This window comes from Triticum urartu, chromosome 3A (genome assembly GCF_056163025.1).
Source record: "Triticum urartu cultivar PI428250 chromosome 3A, HENAU_Tu73, whole genome shotgun sequence".
NCBI lineage: Eukaryota > Viridiplantae > Streptophyta > Magnoliopsida > Poales > Poaceae > Triticum > Triticum urartu.
In genome coordinates this window covers 15,366,096-15,380,834 of record NC_141875.1, presented here as the reverse complement: position 1 = coordinate 15,380,834, position 14,739 = coordinate 15,366,096, and the positions used below count along the sequence as shown (strand labels likewise).

The 14,739-nt window shown below is 47.1% G+C and overlaps 1 protein-coding gene across 1 annotated transcript; it reads right to left on the bottom strand.

Annotated features, from left to right (window-relative positions):
- Positions 1-13,597: 13,597 nt before the first annotated feature.
- LOC147977840 (uncharacterized) lies at positions 13,598-14,218 on the bottom strand. The gene has a single exon (XM_087514562.1). It carries the CDS (start codon positions 14,216-14,218, stop codon positions 13,598-13,600), a length of 621 nt encoding a protein of 206 aa, XP_087370688.1.
- Between the last annotated feature and the right edge of the window lie 521 nt (positions 14,219-14,739).

Genomic DNA, 14,739 nt, shown 5'->3' with positions numbered 1-14,739 from the left:
AGGCTTCTAACAGTGATTAACATGGCCATGTTGCAAAAGCCTAAACACTGCATGGCCGCAACTCAGGAGATAGCGAAATCCACCTCCGAAAGTAAGGCAACATGCTTTGATGATGCTGGAATGGAAAGGCTGCATGATTGTTATGGAAATTCTGGTACCGGTAGATTCAATCTAAGACGCGAGCCACGAGTCCAATGGCTATTACTCATCTAGTACAACTGCAAGCTGTGTGGATTTAACACAAAGTACAATAGATGCTTTTCTTAGATATCATGTGATTTTATAAAGTACATATTGATGATTGACCGAGTTATTCAGCTTTGTTAGCCAGCTAAATATCAGTACTATGACTGTAGTATGTCTTGTTCTAACTTCTAAGAAGATGACAAGCTGGTTGAAGGTGGAATATAACATCTCTGTTGTCAATGCTATATTGCACATTCAACATCTCTGTTAACAGAACTTTATATGGAGCCTATAAGCTTAACCTATCTTACTTTCCGAGTAGCTATTTGTCAAATCCAATATTAGATACAAAATTTGTTTTATGCATACTACAATCAGAATTTGATTCGGACAGCATATGAAAGACAACCAAGAAATTACAGACAGGCAGAGGATAATCTCCGAATTCAAGTGCATTTTTCTCAATGTACACAGTTTAAACAAGAGACACTCCCAAAGAAAATAAATTCTGATTTGCAGACGAGCTGGAAGTTCTTAAATCAGACTATGTTTCAACAAAGGTTTATGAAAAGCTAGAGTGATTCACCTAGGTTACCAGCTGACAGTGAGATAGACCATGATGTTTACAACCATTTATCAAGCGCACACAGAAAGTATGTGAAAACCAGTGCACTGCTACAGCATGGATATATGTTTAGACTGTTGGCTTTATGAAGTTTGACTTCAGACAAATTTTGTATGCAGAGTAAAACGAAATGGAGAGAGTCCCTCATATTTTGGGTCTAAATTTGTTCATTATATTAAGCATCAAAATATGAGTTTTTCTAGAACAAAATATGAGTTAGTTAGCACAAAAGTATATCGCTGATTCATATGATTATAATTGAAAAGAGTTTCTAAAGCATCTCCGGACTAACATGTGATGTAAAGCTTGATATGATGAAAGCTTATGATCGAGTGGAATGGGGATTTCTCGAGAGGATGATGTTGAGAATGGGGTTTCATGAGCAGTGGGTCCAAATGATAGTGAAATGTGTTTCTTCTGTCAGCTACAAAGTCCGGTTCAATGGTACAGAGATAGAAGAATTCCTACTGTTAATTTCTCATCTCCTTTTTGCAAAGGATTCATTGATATTATTGACAGAAAATATGCAAAGTGCAAACACCTTGAAAAGGATTCTGGACGTTATTGTGGAAGTTCAAGTCAAGTGGTTAAAAATGCCAATTCCAGCATATTTTTTAGTCTTAATACTCCTATTAGTGTATGAGAGGATGTATGCTAGGAACTTAACATTGCCATGGAAGCTCTGTCAAACAAATATTTGAGGCTTCCCACCATGGTGGGTGTCGATAAAAGTGACTGTTTTCAGCATCTCATTGACCGTGTATGCCAGCGTCTCAATGGGTGAAAGGAAAATTTCTCTCAATGCAAGGTAAGAATTTTTCTAAAATCAATAGCTCAAGCAATTCCATCATATGCTATGTCACTTTGCAAGTTGCCCAAAGGAATATGCAAAACAACCACTAATGAAATAGTTGGGTTTTGGTGGGGTGATGGTGAAAAAAAAATGCACTAGTTTGCATGGTGAAAGATGTGTGTACCAATGAAGAAAGGGGGCTACGGATTTAGAGACCTTCAACGCGACAAGACCCCTCCTGCGATGATAGGCCAATAGCAGGCTCCATATGCAACCAAGCACCCTTCGTTGGGGGCGCATCTTCTGACAGTTACCCTTGTCTCTTGAGCACGCCCTCACGCATGGCCACGGCCCTCGCCGCGAAATTATTTTAACCGCCCTCAGTGGTGGTTCTACGTCCTGGAAAGTATGAGGCCGCGATACCCTGATGAGTTTACGGAGGACGAGGATCACACTTCAGGTGTCTAAAAGACTAACAGAAAGGCGGAATAACGTCAGATGGCTGCAACGGGTTTTCTCTTGAAGGAATAGCAAAACAATAAGCGCTAGCAACTCACCATTGGCCGCGGATTGGCCATGTTGTAGGGCTCCACAACCACCTGTAAGTGGAGCTCATTGAATGGGAGGCCAGTCAGCAGGTGCAGACATTCCTCGACCTCACTTTCAGAAAGCTCGTGCTGGAGCAGGCGGTTGGGGTCACACCACCCACAATACGCATACATCTTCGGAAGGCCACCCTAATTCTTCAATGTCTCAGAGTTGTCCAGGTTCGGATGTTCTGTTGGTTTCTTGTGCTGGAAGGGGCATTACCAGCTCTCGTCATTGGACGCGAACACAAGCTCCTCGCTCTGAGATGGGCTGCCTAAGAGCAGTTTTTTTAGCTTTGTGCCAAAGTCATCTACCGTGTTCACAATCACCATAGATACCGAGTTGATGTGTGATGACAACGATGATGAGTTGGAGGAGGAAACGACTGATGACAACGACGATGAAGACAACTACGAGGAGGAGGTCGGCGGTGACCAGTAGGGGCTGATTGATGGATCATCTCCTGGTAGGATGCGGAAGATTTCGGTTTATTTTGGTGCTTCCTATCGCACTTTGTTGCAGCATGTAGAGGGACAACTTATGGGCTGTGCAATCGCAATGTATTTTTCGGTGCACCAGGCACGTATATATAAGTACAGAGGAGGGCCACAACCTCAACTATACAGAGGAAACAGGAGGTGGACCCTATACTCAACCCCCCCCCCCCCTCCCCCCCGCGCAGTCGAAGCGGCGCCACTGACGCAAAGACTGGAACAAAACTCCTCAAAGGTGGAAGTCGGTAGTCCCTTCGTCATCACATCGGCGACCGATTGTGCAGTCGGAACATGGAGAACCCAAATACGTCCAAGGGCCACCTGTTCAGGCACAAAGTGAATGCAGCTCAATGTGCTTACTCCGGCGATGATGAATGGGGTTGGCGGAGACGTACACCGCAGAAACGTTGTCGCAATAGACAACCGTAGCCTGGGAGACGTCGTGATGCAGCTCCTGAAGTAATTGTCATAGCCAGGTGCACTCGGCAACAGCATTAGCCACAGCTCGATACTCAGCCTCCGCGCTGGAGCGCGAAACTGTGGGTTGTCTCTTCGACAACCACGAGACGAGTGAGGGACTGAGGTAAACGCAGTAGCCAGAAGTAGACCGACGAGTGTCGGGGCAGCCAGCCCAGTCCGCGTCGGAGTAGGCCACCATCTCCAAAGAAGTGGACGCCGTGAGGGTGAGCCCAAGAGTCATCGTGCCATGAATGTAATGGAGGATCCGCTTCACGAGAGTCCAATGAGAGTCACGAGGGGCGCGCATGTGGAGGCACACCTACTGAACAGCATACTGGAGATCCGGTCTGGTGAGCGTCACATATTGAAGAGCACCAACGATGGACCGGTAGAAGGGAGCATCCGACACTGGCGAGCCCTCAAGAGCAGATACCTTGGCCTTCGTGTCAACAGGAGTAGCGACAGGGTGACAGTTGAGCATACCAGCACGCTCAAGTAGCTCGTGCGCATACTTCTGCTGATGAAGAAAGAAGCCGTTCGGTCGCCGAACAACCTCAATACCAAGGAAATAGTGTAGAGCACCCAAGTCCTTGATGGCAAACTCGTCACGCAGCTGAAGAGTAATCTGCTGAAGAAGAGCTGCAGAGGAGGCCATCAGGATAATGTCGTCGACGTAGACGAGCAACTATGTAGTCCTGTCACCGTGGTGATAGACAAACAGTGAGGCATCCGAGCGAGTGACGCTGAACCCCAGTGTCTGAAGAAACCCGGCTATCCGCTGGAACCAGGCGCGGGGTGCTTGCTTGAGCCCGTAAAGAGATCGGGACAGCAAACACACATGGCCAAGAAGAGATGTGTCGACGAAACCAGTGGGCTGCTCACAATAAACCTGCTCCTCAAGATGGCCGTGGAGGAAGGCGTTGGAGACATCCATCTGGTGAACTGGCCAGCCTCGGGATACCGCAAGCTGGAGGATGGTGTGGATCATGCCCGGTTTAACAACCAGGGCAAACGTCTCAGTGAAGTCAACTCCAGCGCGCTGTCGGAAACCACAAACCACCTAGCGAGCCTTGTAGCGCTCAAGTGTACCATCCGAGTGGGTCTTGTGGCGAAAGACCCACTTGCCGGTGATGACATTGGCGCGTGGAGGCCGGGGAAGTGTCCAGGTGCGGTTCCGCTGGAGGGTGTCGAACTCTTCCTGCATCGCCGCAAGCCTGTGAGGATCACGGAGGGCTGCGCGAGCGGACGTAGGAAGATGATACAACTCGACGGTGGAGGAGCTACTGGTCACTCGAGTACCACAGGCTCGGACGGTGAACACCGGTCCTAGCCCGTGTGACGGGGCCAGATGGCAGCACCGGAGCGGGCGGTGAGGTGGGCGGCGAGGCAGCCGACGACGAGGCCGGCGAGGCGGCCGATGACAAGGCCAGCGACTGGACCGGCAAGGCGGCCGGTGACGGGGCCGGCGAGACGGCCGAAGGGGTCGGCGAGGCAGCCGAGGAGGCAGCTGAGCCCGCGGCGCCCGAGTCTGGGGCGGCAGGTGAAGGGGGGCACCAGCCAGGGCGTTGAGGCCGGCCGAGGCGGCGTGGTCGGCCGAGGAGGCCGAGAGGGCGGGCGACGATGTGGGGGCGTGAGGCGCTGCTCGTCCCACGGCGCGAGGACCGCCAAAGCCCGGAGGCGGCCCGAGAGCCGAGCGGGGCCGTCCACCTGACGGAGTCGCCGAGGGGCCGCCGGTGGCCGGCACCGAAGGGGCGGTGAGGGGTTCCTGCTGCTGAAACGGAAACACCTTCTCATCAAAGTAAACGTGTTGGGATGTAAAAACACGATGAGAGACGGGATCGTAGCAGCGGTAGCCCTTAGTGTTAGGTGGGTAGCTGAGAAAGATGTAGGCGACAGAGTGGGGTGCAAGCTTATGAGGCGCAGTGGCGGCGATAATAGGGTAGCAAAGACAACCGAAGATGCAAAGCTCATCATAAGAGGGCGGTGCGCCGAAGAGGAGGTGATGAGGTGCAAAGTTCCCGCGAGTGCGACATGGACGGATGTTAATGAGGAGTGAAGCGATGGCGAGAGCGTCTGGCCAAAAGCGCGAAGGCACATTGACATGAAAGAGGAGAGTCCGAACGCAGTCATTAAGAGTGCGAAGGACACGCTCAATGCGACCATTCTGCTGGGAGGTGTACAGGCAAGTGAGACGAAAAGTCGTGCCATGTGTGGTGAGGAGAGTACGAACTGCGAGGTTGTCGAAGTCCTTCCCGTTATCTGTCTGAAACGCAAGAATGAGACGACCAAACTACATGAGAACATAGGAGTAGAAGGCGGCGAGAGTGGATATAACATCCGACTTGCGGCGCAACGGGAAGGTCCATACATAATGCGGAAAATCATCAAGTATGCCAAGATAATAAAGATAGCCCGTATTACTGGCAACAGGAGAGGTCCAAACATCACTATGAATTAACTCAAACGGGTACGATGCAACATGAGAAGAAGCCCTAAACGGGAGATGAGCATGTTTGCCGAGGCGACATGCATGACACGAGTGATCCTCGTTCTTATTACACATGAAAGAAAAACTCCAAATTATATGACAAAAGGTGACGGGATTGGGATGACCCAAGCGAGCGTGCCAAAGATCCACTCCGGTGGCGAGAGCGACAGGGGCGGCGGAGGTGGTGGAGGTGGCGGAGTGGACCAGGTAGAGCTCGTCGGGGCTGTCACATCGGTGAAGTACCATCCGGGTGCGAGCGTCCTTAACAGAAAAACCACATTCGTCAAACTCAATGGTAACAGGATTCTCACGTGTAAGAGAACGAACAGAAACAAGATTTTTAATAAGCTCAGGAGAAACTAAGGCATTAGACATGGATATGGGAGTGGAATTAGACGGAAAATATGCATGTCCTATGTGAGTAATGGGACGGGAGGAGCCGTCACCGACGGTGATGCGAGTGGAGGTGTCGACGGGATAAGAAGTGTGGAGGTTACCGGGATAGGCAGCCAGTCGCCGGTGTAGGTGGACGGGGAGGGGGCGGTGTGAAGAGCTGCGAGAAGAGCCGGGTCCCATGGCGCTGGCGAGAGAGCGGGTGGCGGCGCCGTCAGGGGCAGCAGCGGTAGCCTGCCTGGTTGCGGCTGTTGGCCATAGGGGTGGGCCGTAGGGTGCCGCATAGGGCTGCGGCACAGCATAGAAAGCCTGGTGCGATGGTGGCCGGGCGCCGAGAATACCCGGGGCAGGAGCACGGGGAACCGGCATGGAGTAGGCGTGCACAACGCTGGTCCATGGGTTCTGGCCGGTGTACCACGGGGCCGGCTGATAGGCCTGCTATGGAGGGCGGGGCGCTCCTCCCTAAGCACCCGCGCCCCCCTTCTTGCGGCCGCCGCGACGTAATACGTCTCCAACGTATCTATAATTTTTGATTGCTCCATGCTATGTTATCTACTATTTTGGGCAATATTGGGCTTTATTATCCACTTTTATATTATTTTTGGGACTAACCTATTAACCGGAGGCCCAACCCAGAATTGATGTTTTTTGCCTATTTCAGTGTTTCGAAGAAAAGGAATATCAAACGGAGTCGAAACGGATCGAAATCAACTGGAGAAGTTATTTTTGGAAGGAAAGCTACCGGATGGACTTGGACCCCACGTCAGGAGCCAAGGGAGGTGCTCACGAGGGTGGGGGCGCCCCCCCCCCCTACGGCGCGCCCCACTGCCTCGTGGGGCCCCCGAAGCTCCACCGACGTACTTCCTGCACCCATATATACTCATGTACCCTAAAACTTCCAAAACACACAATAGATCGGGAGTTCCGCCGCCAGAAGCCTCCGTAGCCACCGAAAGACAATCTAGACCCGTTCTGGCGCCCTGCCGGAGGGGGAATCCTTCTCCGGTGGCCATCTTCATCATCCCGGTGCTCTCCATGACGAGGAGGGAGTAGTTCTCCCTTGGTGCTAAGGGTATGTCCTAGTAGCTATGTGTTTGATCTCTCTCTCTCATGTTCTTGATTTGGCACGATCTTGATGTATCGTGAGCTTTGCTATTATAGTTGGATCTTATATTTCTTCTCCCCCTCTACTCTCTTGTAATTAATTGAGTTTCCCCTTTGAAGTTATCTTATCAGATTGAGTCTTTAAAGATTTGAGAACACTTGATGTATGTCTTGCCGTGCGTATCTGTGGTGACAATGGGATACCACGTGATTCACTTGATGTATGTTTTGGTGACCAACTTGCGGGTTCCGCCCATGAACCTATGCATAGGGGTTGGCACACGTTTTCGTCGTGATTCTCCGATAGAAACTTCGGGGCACTCTTTGAGGTTCTATGTGTTGGTTGAATAGATGAATCTGAGATTGTGTGACGCATGTCGTATAATCATACCCACGGATACTTGAGGTGACATTGGAGTATCTAGGTGACATTAGGGTTTTGGTTGATTTGTGTCTTAAGGTGTTATTCTAGTATGAACTCTAGGGCTGTTTGTGACACTTATAGGAATAGCCCAACGGATTGATTGGAAAGAATAACTTTGAGGTGGTTTCGTACCCTACCATAATCTCTTCGTTTGTTCTCCGCTATTAGTGACTTTGGAGTGACTCTTTGTTGCATGTTGAGGGATAGTTATGTGATCCAGTTATGCTATTATTGTTGAGGGAACTTGCGCTAGCGAAAGTATGAACCCTAGGCCTTATTTCCTATCATTGCAATACCGTTTATGCTCACTTTTATCACTTGCTACCTTGCTGTTTTTATATTTTCAGATTACAAAAACTATTATCTACTATCCATATACCACTTGTATCACCATCTCTTCGGCGAACTAGTGCACCTATACAATTTACCATTGTATTGGGTGTGTTGGGAACACAAGGGACTCTTTGTTATTTGGTTGCAGGGTTGCTTGAGAGAGACCATCTTCATCCTATGCCTCCTACGGATTGATAAACCTTAGGTTATCCACTTGAGGGAAATTTGCTACTGTCCTACAAACCTCTGCACTTGGAGGCCCAACAACGTCTACAAGAAGAAGGTTGTGTAGTAAACATCAAGCTCTTATCTGGCGCCGTTGCCGGGGAGGTTAGCGCTTGAAGGTATATCTTTAGATCTTGCAATCGAGTCTTTTAGTTTATTGTTTTATCACTAGTTTAGTTTATAAAAGAAAATTACAAAAAAATGGAATTAAGTTTGTCTCGTACGCTTCACCTTTTTAATATCTTTCATGAGTATGATGGAAAGGATAATTGTGCTCAAGTGCTAGAAGAAGAAATCTATAAAATGTTTGGCACTAAATATTTGAATGATGAGCATGATTGCAATGTTGTTAGTATGAATTCCTTGAATATCCATGATGCTAATGATATGCAAAGCCACAAGATTGGGGAAGCTATGTTTGATGAAGATGATATTTTTTATCCCCCAAGTTTTGATGAGCAAATTTATTACGATGAAAGTATGCCTCCTATCTATAATGATTATTGTGATGACACGTATGCTTTAAATAATAATGATAACCATGAAACTTGTCATCTTGATCTTAATTTCCAATCACATGATAGTTATTTTGTTGAGTTTGCTCCGACTATTATTCATGAGAAGAATTTTGCTTATGTGGAGAGTAGTAAATTTTCTATGCTTGTAGATCATGAAAAGAATGCTTTATGTGATGGTTATATTGTTGAATTCATTCAGGATGCTACTGAAAATTATTATGAGGGAGGAATATATGCTTGTAGGCATTGCAATAATATCAAGTTTCCTCCTTATGTGCTTAAAGTTTTGAAGCTATGCTTGTTGCCTTCCTATGCAAGTTGATTCTTGTTCCCACAAGTTGTTTGCTCACAAAACCCCCATGCATAGGAAGTGGGTTAGACTTAAATGTGCTAGTCATATTCTTCAAGATTCTCTCTTTACGTTACAATTCTTATCTTTTATGTGAGCATCGTTGAAATCATCATGCCTAGCTAGGGGCGTTAAACGATAGCGCTTGTTGGGAGGCAACCCAGTCCTATTCTTGTTCTTTACTTTTTGTTCCTGTTTAGTAATAAATAATTCATATAGCCTCCGTTTATATGTGGTTTTATGCTTTTAATTAGTGTTTGTGCCAAGTAGAACCGTTGGGAAGACTTGGGGAAAGTCTTGTTAATCTTGCTGTAAAAAACAGAAACTTTAGCGCTCACGAGAATTGCTCCTATTTTTATTTGGAAAGTGCTATTTGGTTAATTATTTTTGCAGATGATTAATAGATAAATTACTCACGTGCAGAAATTTATTTTAGAATTTTTGAGGTTCCAGAAGTTTGCGTTAGTTACTGATTACTACAGACTGTTCTGTTTTTGACAAATTCTGTTTTTCGTGTGTTGTTTGCTTATTTTAATGAATCTATGGCTAGTAAAAGAGTTTATAAACCATGGATAAGTTGGAATACAGTAGGTTTAACACCAATATAAATAAAGAATGAGTTCATTACAGTACCTTGAAGTGGTGTTTTGTTTTCTTTCGCTAACGGAGCTCACGAGTTTTCTACTTTAAGTTTTGTGTTGTGAAGTTTTCAAGTTTTGGGTAAAGATTCGATGGACTATGGAATAAGGAGTGGCAAGAGCCTAAACTTGGGGATGCCCAAGGCACCCCAAGGTAATATTCAAGGACAACCAAGAGCCTAAGCTTGGGGATGCCCCGGAAGGCATCCCCTCTTTCATCTTCGTTCATCGGTAACTTTACTTGGAGCTATTTTTTTATTCGCCACATGATATGTGTTTTGCTTGGAGCGTCATTTTATTTAGTTTTGCTTACTGTTTGAATAAAATACCAAGATCTGAAATTATTAAATGTTAGAGAGTCTTCACATAGTTGCATAATTATTCGACTACTCATTGATCTTCACTTATATCTTTCGTTGTAGTTTGTCATTTGCTCTAGTGCTTCACTTATATCTTTTTAGAGCATGGTGGTGGTTTTATTTTGTAGAAATAGATGAACTCTCATGCTTCACTTATATTATTTTGAGAGTCTTAAACAGCATGGTAATTTTCTTAAATAATCCTAATATGCTAGGCATCCAAGAATAGTAAAAAACTTTCATATACAGTATTGAATACTAAGAGAAGTTTGATGCTTGATGATTGTTTTGAGATATGGAGGTAATAATATCAAAGTCGTGCTAGTTGAGTAGTTGTGAATTTGAGAAATGCTTGTGTTGAAGTTTGCAAGTCCCGTAGCATGCACGTATGGTAATCGCTGTGTAACAAATTTGAAACGTGAGGTGTTATTTGATTGTCCTCCTTATGAGTGGCGGTCGGGGACGAGCGATCGTCTTTTCCTACCAATCTATCCCCCTAGGAGCATGCGCGTAGTGCCGAGGTTTTTGATAACTTGTAGATTTTTGCAATAAGTATGTGAGTTCTTTATGACTAATTTTTAGTCCATGGATTATACACACTCTCACCCTTCCATCCTTGCTAGCATCTTCGGTACCGTGCATTGCTCTTTCTCACATTGAGAGTTGGTGAAAACTTCGCTGGTGCATCCAAACCCCGTGATATGATACGCTCTGTCACACATAAACCTCCTTATATCTTCCTCAAAACAGCCACCATACCTACCTATTATGGCATTTCCATAGCCATTCCAAGATATATTGCCATGCAACTTTCCACCATTCCGTTTATCATGACACATTCATTATTGTGATATTGCTTAGCATGATCATGTAGTTGACACAGTATTTGTGGCAAAGCCACCATTCATAATTCTTTCATACATGTCACTCTTGGTCCATTGCATATCCTGGTACACCGCCGGAGGCATTCATATAGAGTCATACTTTGTTCTAGTATCGAGTTGTAATCATTGAGTTGTAAATAAATAGAAGTGTGATGATCATCATTTTCTAGAGCATTGTCCCAAGTGAGGAATAAAAAAAGAGAAGAGATAGTCCATAAAAAAAGAGAAGGCCCAAAAAAGAGAAAGGCCATAAAAAAAGAGAAGGCCCAAAAGATGAGAGAGAAGAGAGAGAAGGGACAATGCTACTATCCTTTGCCACACTTGTGCTTCAAAGTAGAACCATAATCCTCATGATAGAGAGTCTCTTGTTTAGTCACTTTCATATACTAGTGGGAATTTTCATTATAGAACTTGGCTTGTATATTCCAACAATGGGCCTCCTCAAGTGCCCTCGGTCTTCGTGAGCAAGCAAGTTGGATGCACACCCACTTAGTTTCTTTTGTTGAGCTTTCATACATTTATAGCTCTAGTGCATCCATTGCATGGCAATCCCTACTCCTTGCATTAACATCAATCGATGGGCATCTCCATAGCTCATTGATTAGCCTCGTTGATGTGAGACTTTCTCCTTTTTTGTCTTCTCCACATAACCCCCATCATCATATTCTATTCCACCCATAGTGCTATATCCATGGCTCGCGCTCATGTATTGCGTGAAGGTTTATAAAGTTTGAGATTACTAAAGTATGAAACAATTGCTTGGCTTGTCATCAGGGTTGTGCATGATGAGAGCATTCTTGTGTGACGAAAATGGAGCATGACTAAAGTATATGATTTTGTATGGATGAACTTTCTTTGGCCATGTTATTTTGAGAAGACATAATTGCTTAGTTAGTATGCTTGAAGTATTATTATTTTTATGTCAATATGAACTTTTGTCTTGAATCTTTCGGATCTGAATATTCATACCACAATTAAGAAGAATTACATTGAAATTATGCCAAGTAGCACTCCGCATCAAAAATTATGTTTTTATCATTTACCTACTCGAGGACGAGCAGGAATTAAGCTTGGGGATACTTGATACGTCTCCAATGTATCTATAATTTTTTATCGCTCCATGCTATGTTATCTACTGTTTTGGGCAATATTGGGCTTTATTATCCACTTTTATATTAGTTTTGGGACTAACCTATTAACCGGAGGCCCAACCCAGAATTGTTGTTTTTTGCCTATTTCAGTGTTTCGAAGAAAAGGAATATCAAACGGAGTCGAAACGGAATGAAATCAACTGGAGAAGTTATTTTTTGGAAGGAAAGCTACCGGATGGACTTGGACCCCACGTCAGGAGCCAAGGGAGGTGCTCACGAGGGTGGGGGGCGCCCCCCCCTAGGGCGCGCCCCCTGCCTCGTGGGGTCCCCGAAGCTCCACCGACGTACTTCCTGCACCCATATATACTCACGTACCCTAAAACTTCCAGAACACACAATAGATCGGGAGTTCTGCCGCCAGAAGCCTTCGTAGCCACCGAAAGCCAATCTAGACCCGTTCCGGCGCCCTTGCGGAGGGGGGATCCTTCTTCGGTGGCCATCTTCATCATCTCGGTGCTCTCCATGACGAGGAGGGAGTAGTTCTCCCTCGGGGCTGAGGGTATGTACCAGTAGCTATGTGTTTGATCTCTCTCTCTCGTGTTCTTGATTTGGCACGATCTTGATGTATCGCGAGCTTTGCTATTATAGTTGGATCTTATGTTTCTTCTCCCCCTCTAATCTCTTGCAATGAATTGAGTTTCCCCTTTGAAGTTATCTTATCGGATTGAGTCTTTAAAGATTTGAGAACACTTGATGTATGTCTTGCCGTGCGTATCTGTGGTGACAATGGGATACCACGTGATTCACTTGATGTATGTTTTGGTAACCAACTTGCGGGTTCCGCCCATGAACCTATGCATAGGGGTTGGCAAACGTTTTCGTCGTGATTCTCCGATAGAAACTTCGGGGCACTCTTTGAGGTTCTATGTGTTGGTTGAATAGATGAATCTGAGATTGTGTGACGCATGTCGTATAATCATACCCACGGATACTTGAGGTGACATTGGAGTATCTAGGTGACATTAGGGTTTTGGTTGATTTGTGTCTTAAGGTGTTATTCTAGTATGAACTCTAGGGCTGTTTGTGACACTTATAGGAATAGCCCAACGGATTGATTGGAAAGAATAACTTTGAGGTGGTTTCGTACCCTACCATAATCTCTTCGTTTGTTCTCCACTATTAGTGACTTTGGAGTGACTCTTTGTTGCCTGTTGAGGGATAGTTATGTGATCCAATTACGCTATTATTGTTGAGGGAACTTGCGCTAGCGAAAGTATGAACCCTAGGCCTTATTTCCTATCATTGCAATACCGTTTATGCTCACTTTTATCACTTGCTACCTTGCTGTTTTTATATTTTCAGATTACAAAAACTATTATCTACTATCCATATACCACTTGTATCACCATCTCTTCGCCGAACTAGTGCACCTATACAATTTACCATTGTATTGGGTGTGTTGGGGACACAAGGGACTCTTTGTTATTTGGTTGCAGGGTTGCTTGAGAGAGACCATCTTCATCCTATGCCTCCTACGGATTGATAAACCTTAGGTTATCCACTTGAGGGAAATTTGCTACTGTCCTACAAACCTCTGCACTTGGAGGCCCAACAACGTCTACAAGAAGAAGGTTGTGTAGTAGACATCACGAAGGCCCCCGCGACGACCCGTCCCCATTCGCCGCCGGCCGGGGCGGCGGGAAGGGAGCGGCCGGGGCGGGCGGGAAACCTGGCGGGAAGGCGGGCGCAGCTGGCTGGGGCGGCGTCGGGCGTGGCGGTTGCGGGGCTTGGTCCCCGCGGGTGCCGGCGACGAGGGCGGTGTGGGTCGCCCGAGTCCGTGCCATCCTCATCCGGTGCTCCTCCAGCTTGAGGTACGCCACCACCTTAGCGAAAGTAGGCTCCGGGATGAGGGTAAGGTTGGAGGCGGCGTTCCTAAAATCTTCGTTGAGATCAGCGTTGAGGGTGCTGACGAGGAGCTCGTCACCAACCGTCTCCCCGAGATCGTGGAGCTCATCGTCGAGCTTTTTCAGGCGCATGCAAAAATCTTCGATGGACGAGTCGAGCTGCTGGCACCCGTAAAACTCGCCGTGGAGAAGGACCTTGCGCTGCAGCTTGTTGTCGGTGAAGAGACCGTTGAGCTTGGTCCAGATGGCGTAGGCGTCGTCGTCGTCATCCACCATGATGTGAAAGAGGTCGGTGGAGATGGTGAGGTAGAACCAACGGGTGATGGTGGCGTCAAGGATCATCCACTCCTCGTCATGGATCATGAGGGTCGAATCCACGGTGTCGTCGACGTGGCCATGAAGGAGGTACTCACGGAACACCAGCGAAAACACCGCTTCCAAGCGGAGTAGGAGGAGGTGGATTGATCCAGTTTCACCGGGACGCGCTCGTGGATGTTGAGGTCGCGGACGAGAGTGACATCGGGTCCGGCGAAAGGATTGGAGACGGTGGAGGAGGAACTCATGGCTAGGGTTAGGGTTTTCGACGCGTGGCGCGGCGCGGGAGGAAGGTGCGGTGCGGGGTTGGGTGGTGGGGTGCGCTGGAGCGGCGCTGGTGGGAGGTAGTCACGGCGCGGGAGTGGTGCGGCGTGAGGTGGCGGGAAGGAGCGGAAGCGAGGTGGCGATCGGTGGCGGCAGCGGCTTTGGAGAGGCCGCGGCGGTGGGAGGCGGCGGCGACTAGTGGCGGCGGCGGCGACCGAGGAGGCCGCGGCGGCGGCTAGTGGCGGCAGCGGGGTGAAGCGGCGGCGCGTAGAGGCGTGGCGGCGGTGGCGTCTTAGGGTTTAGGA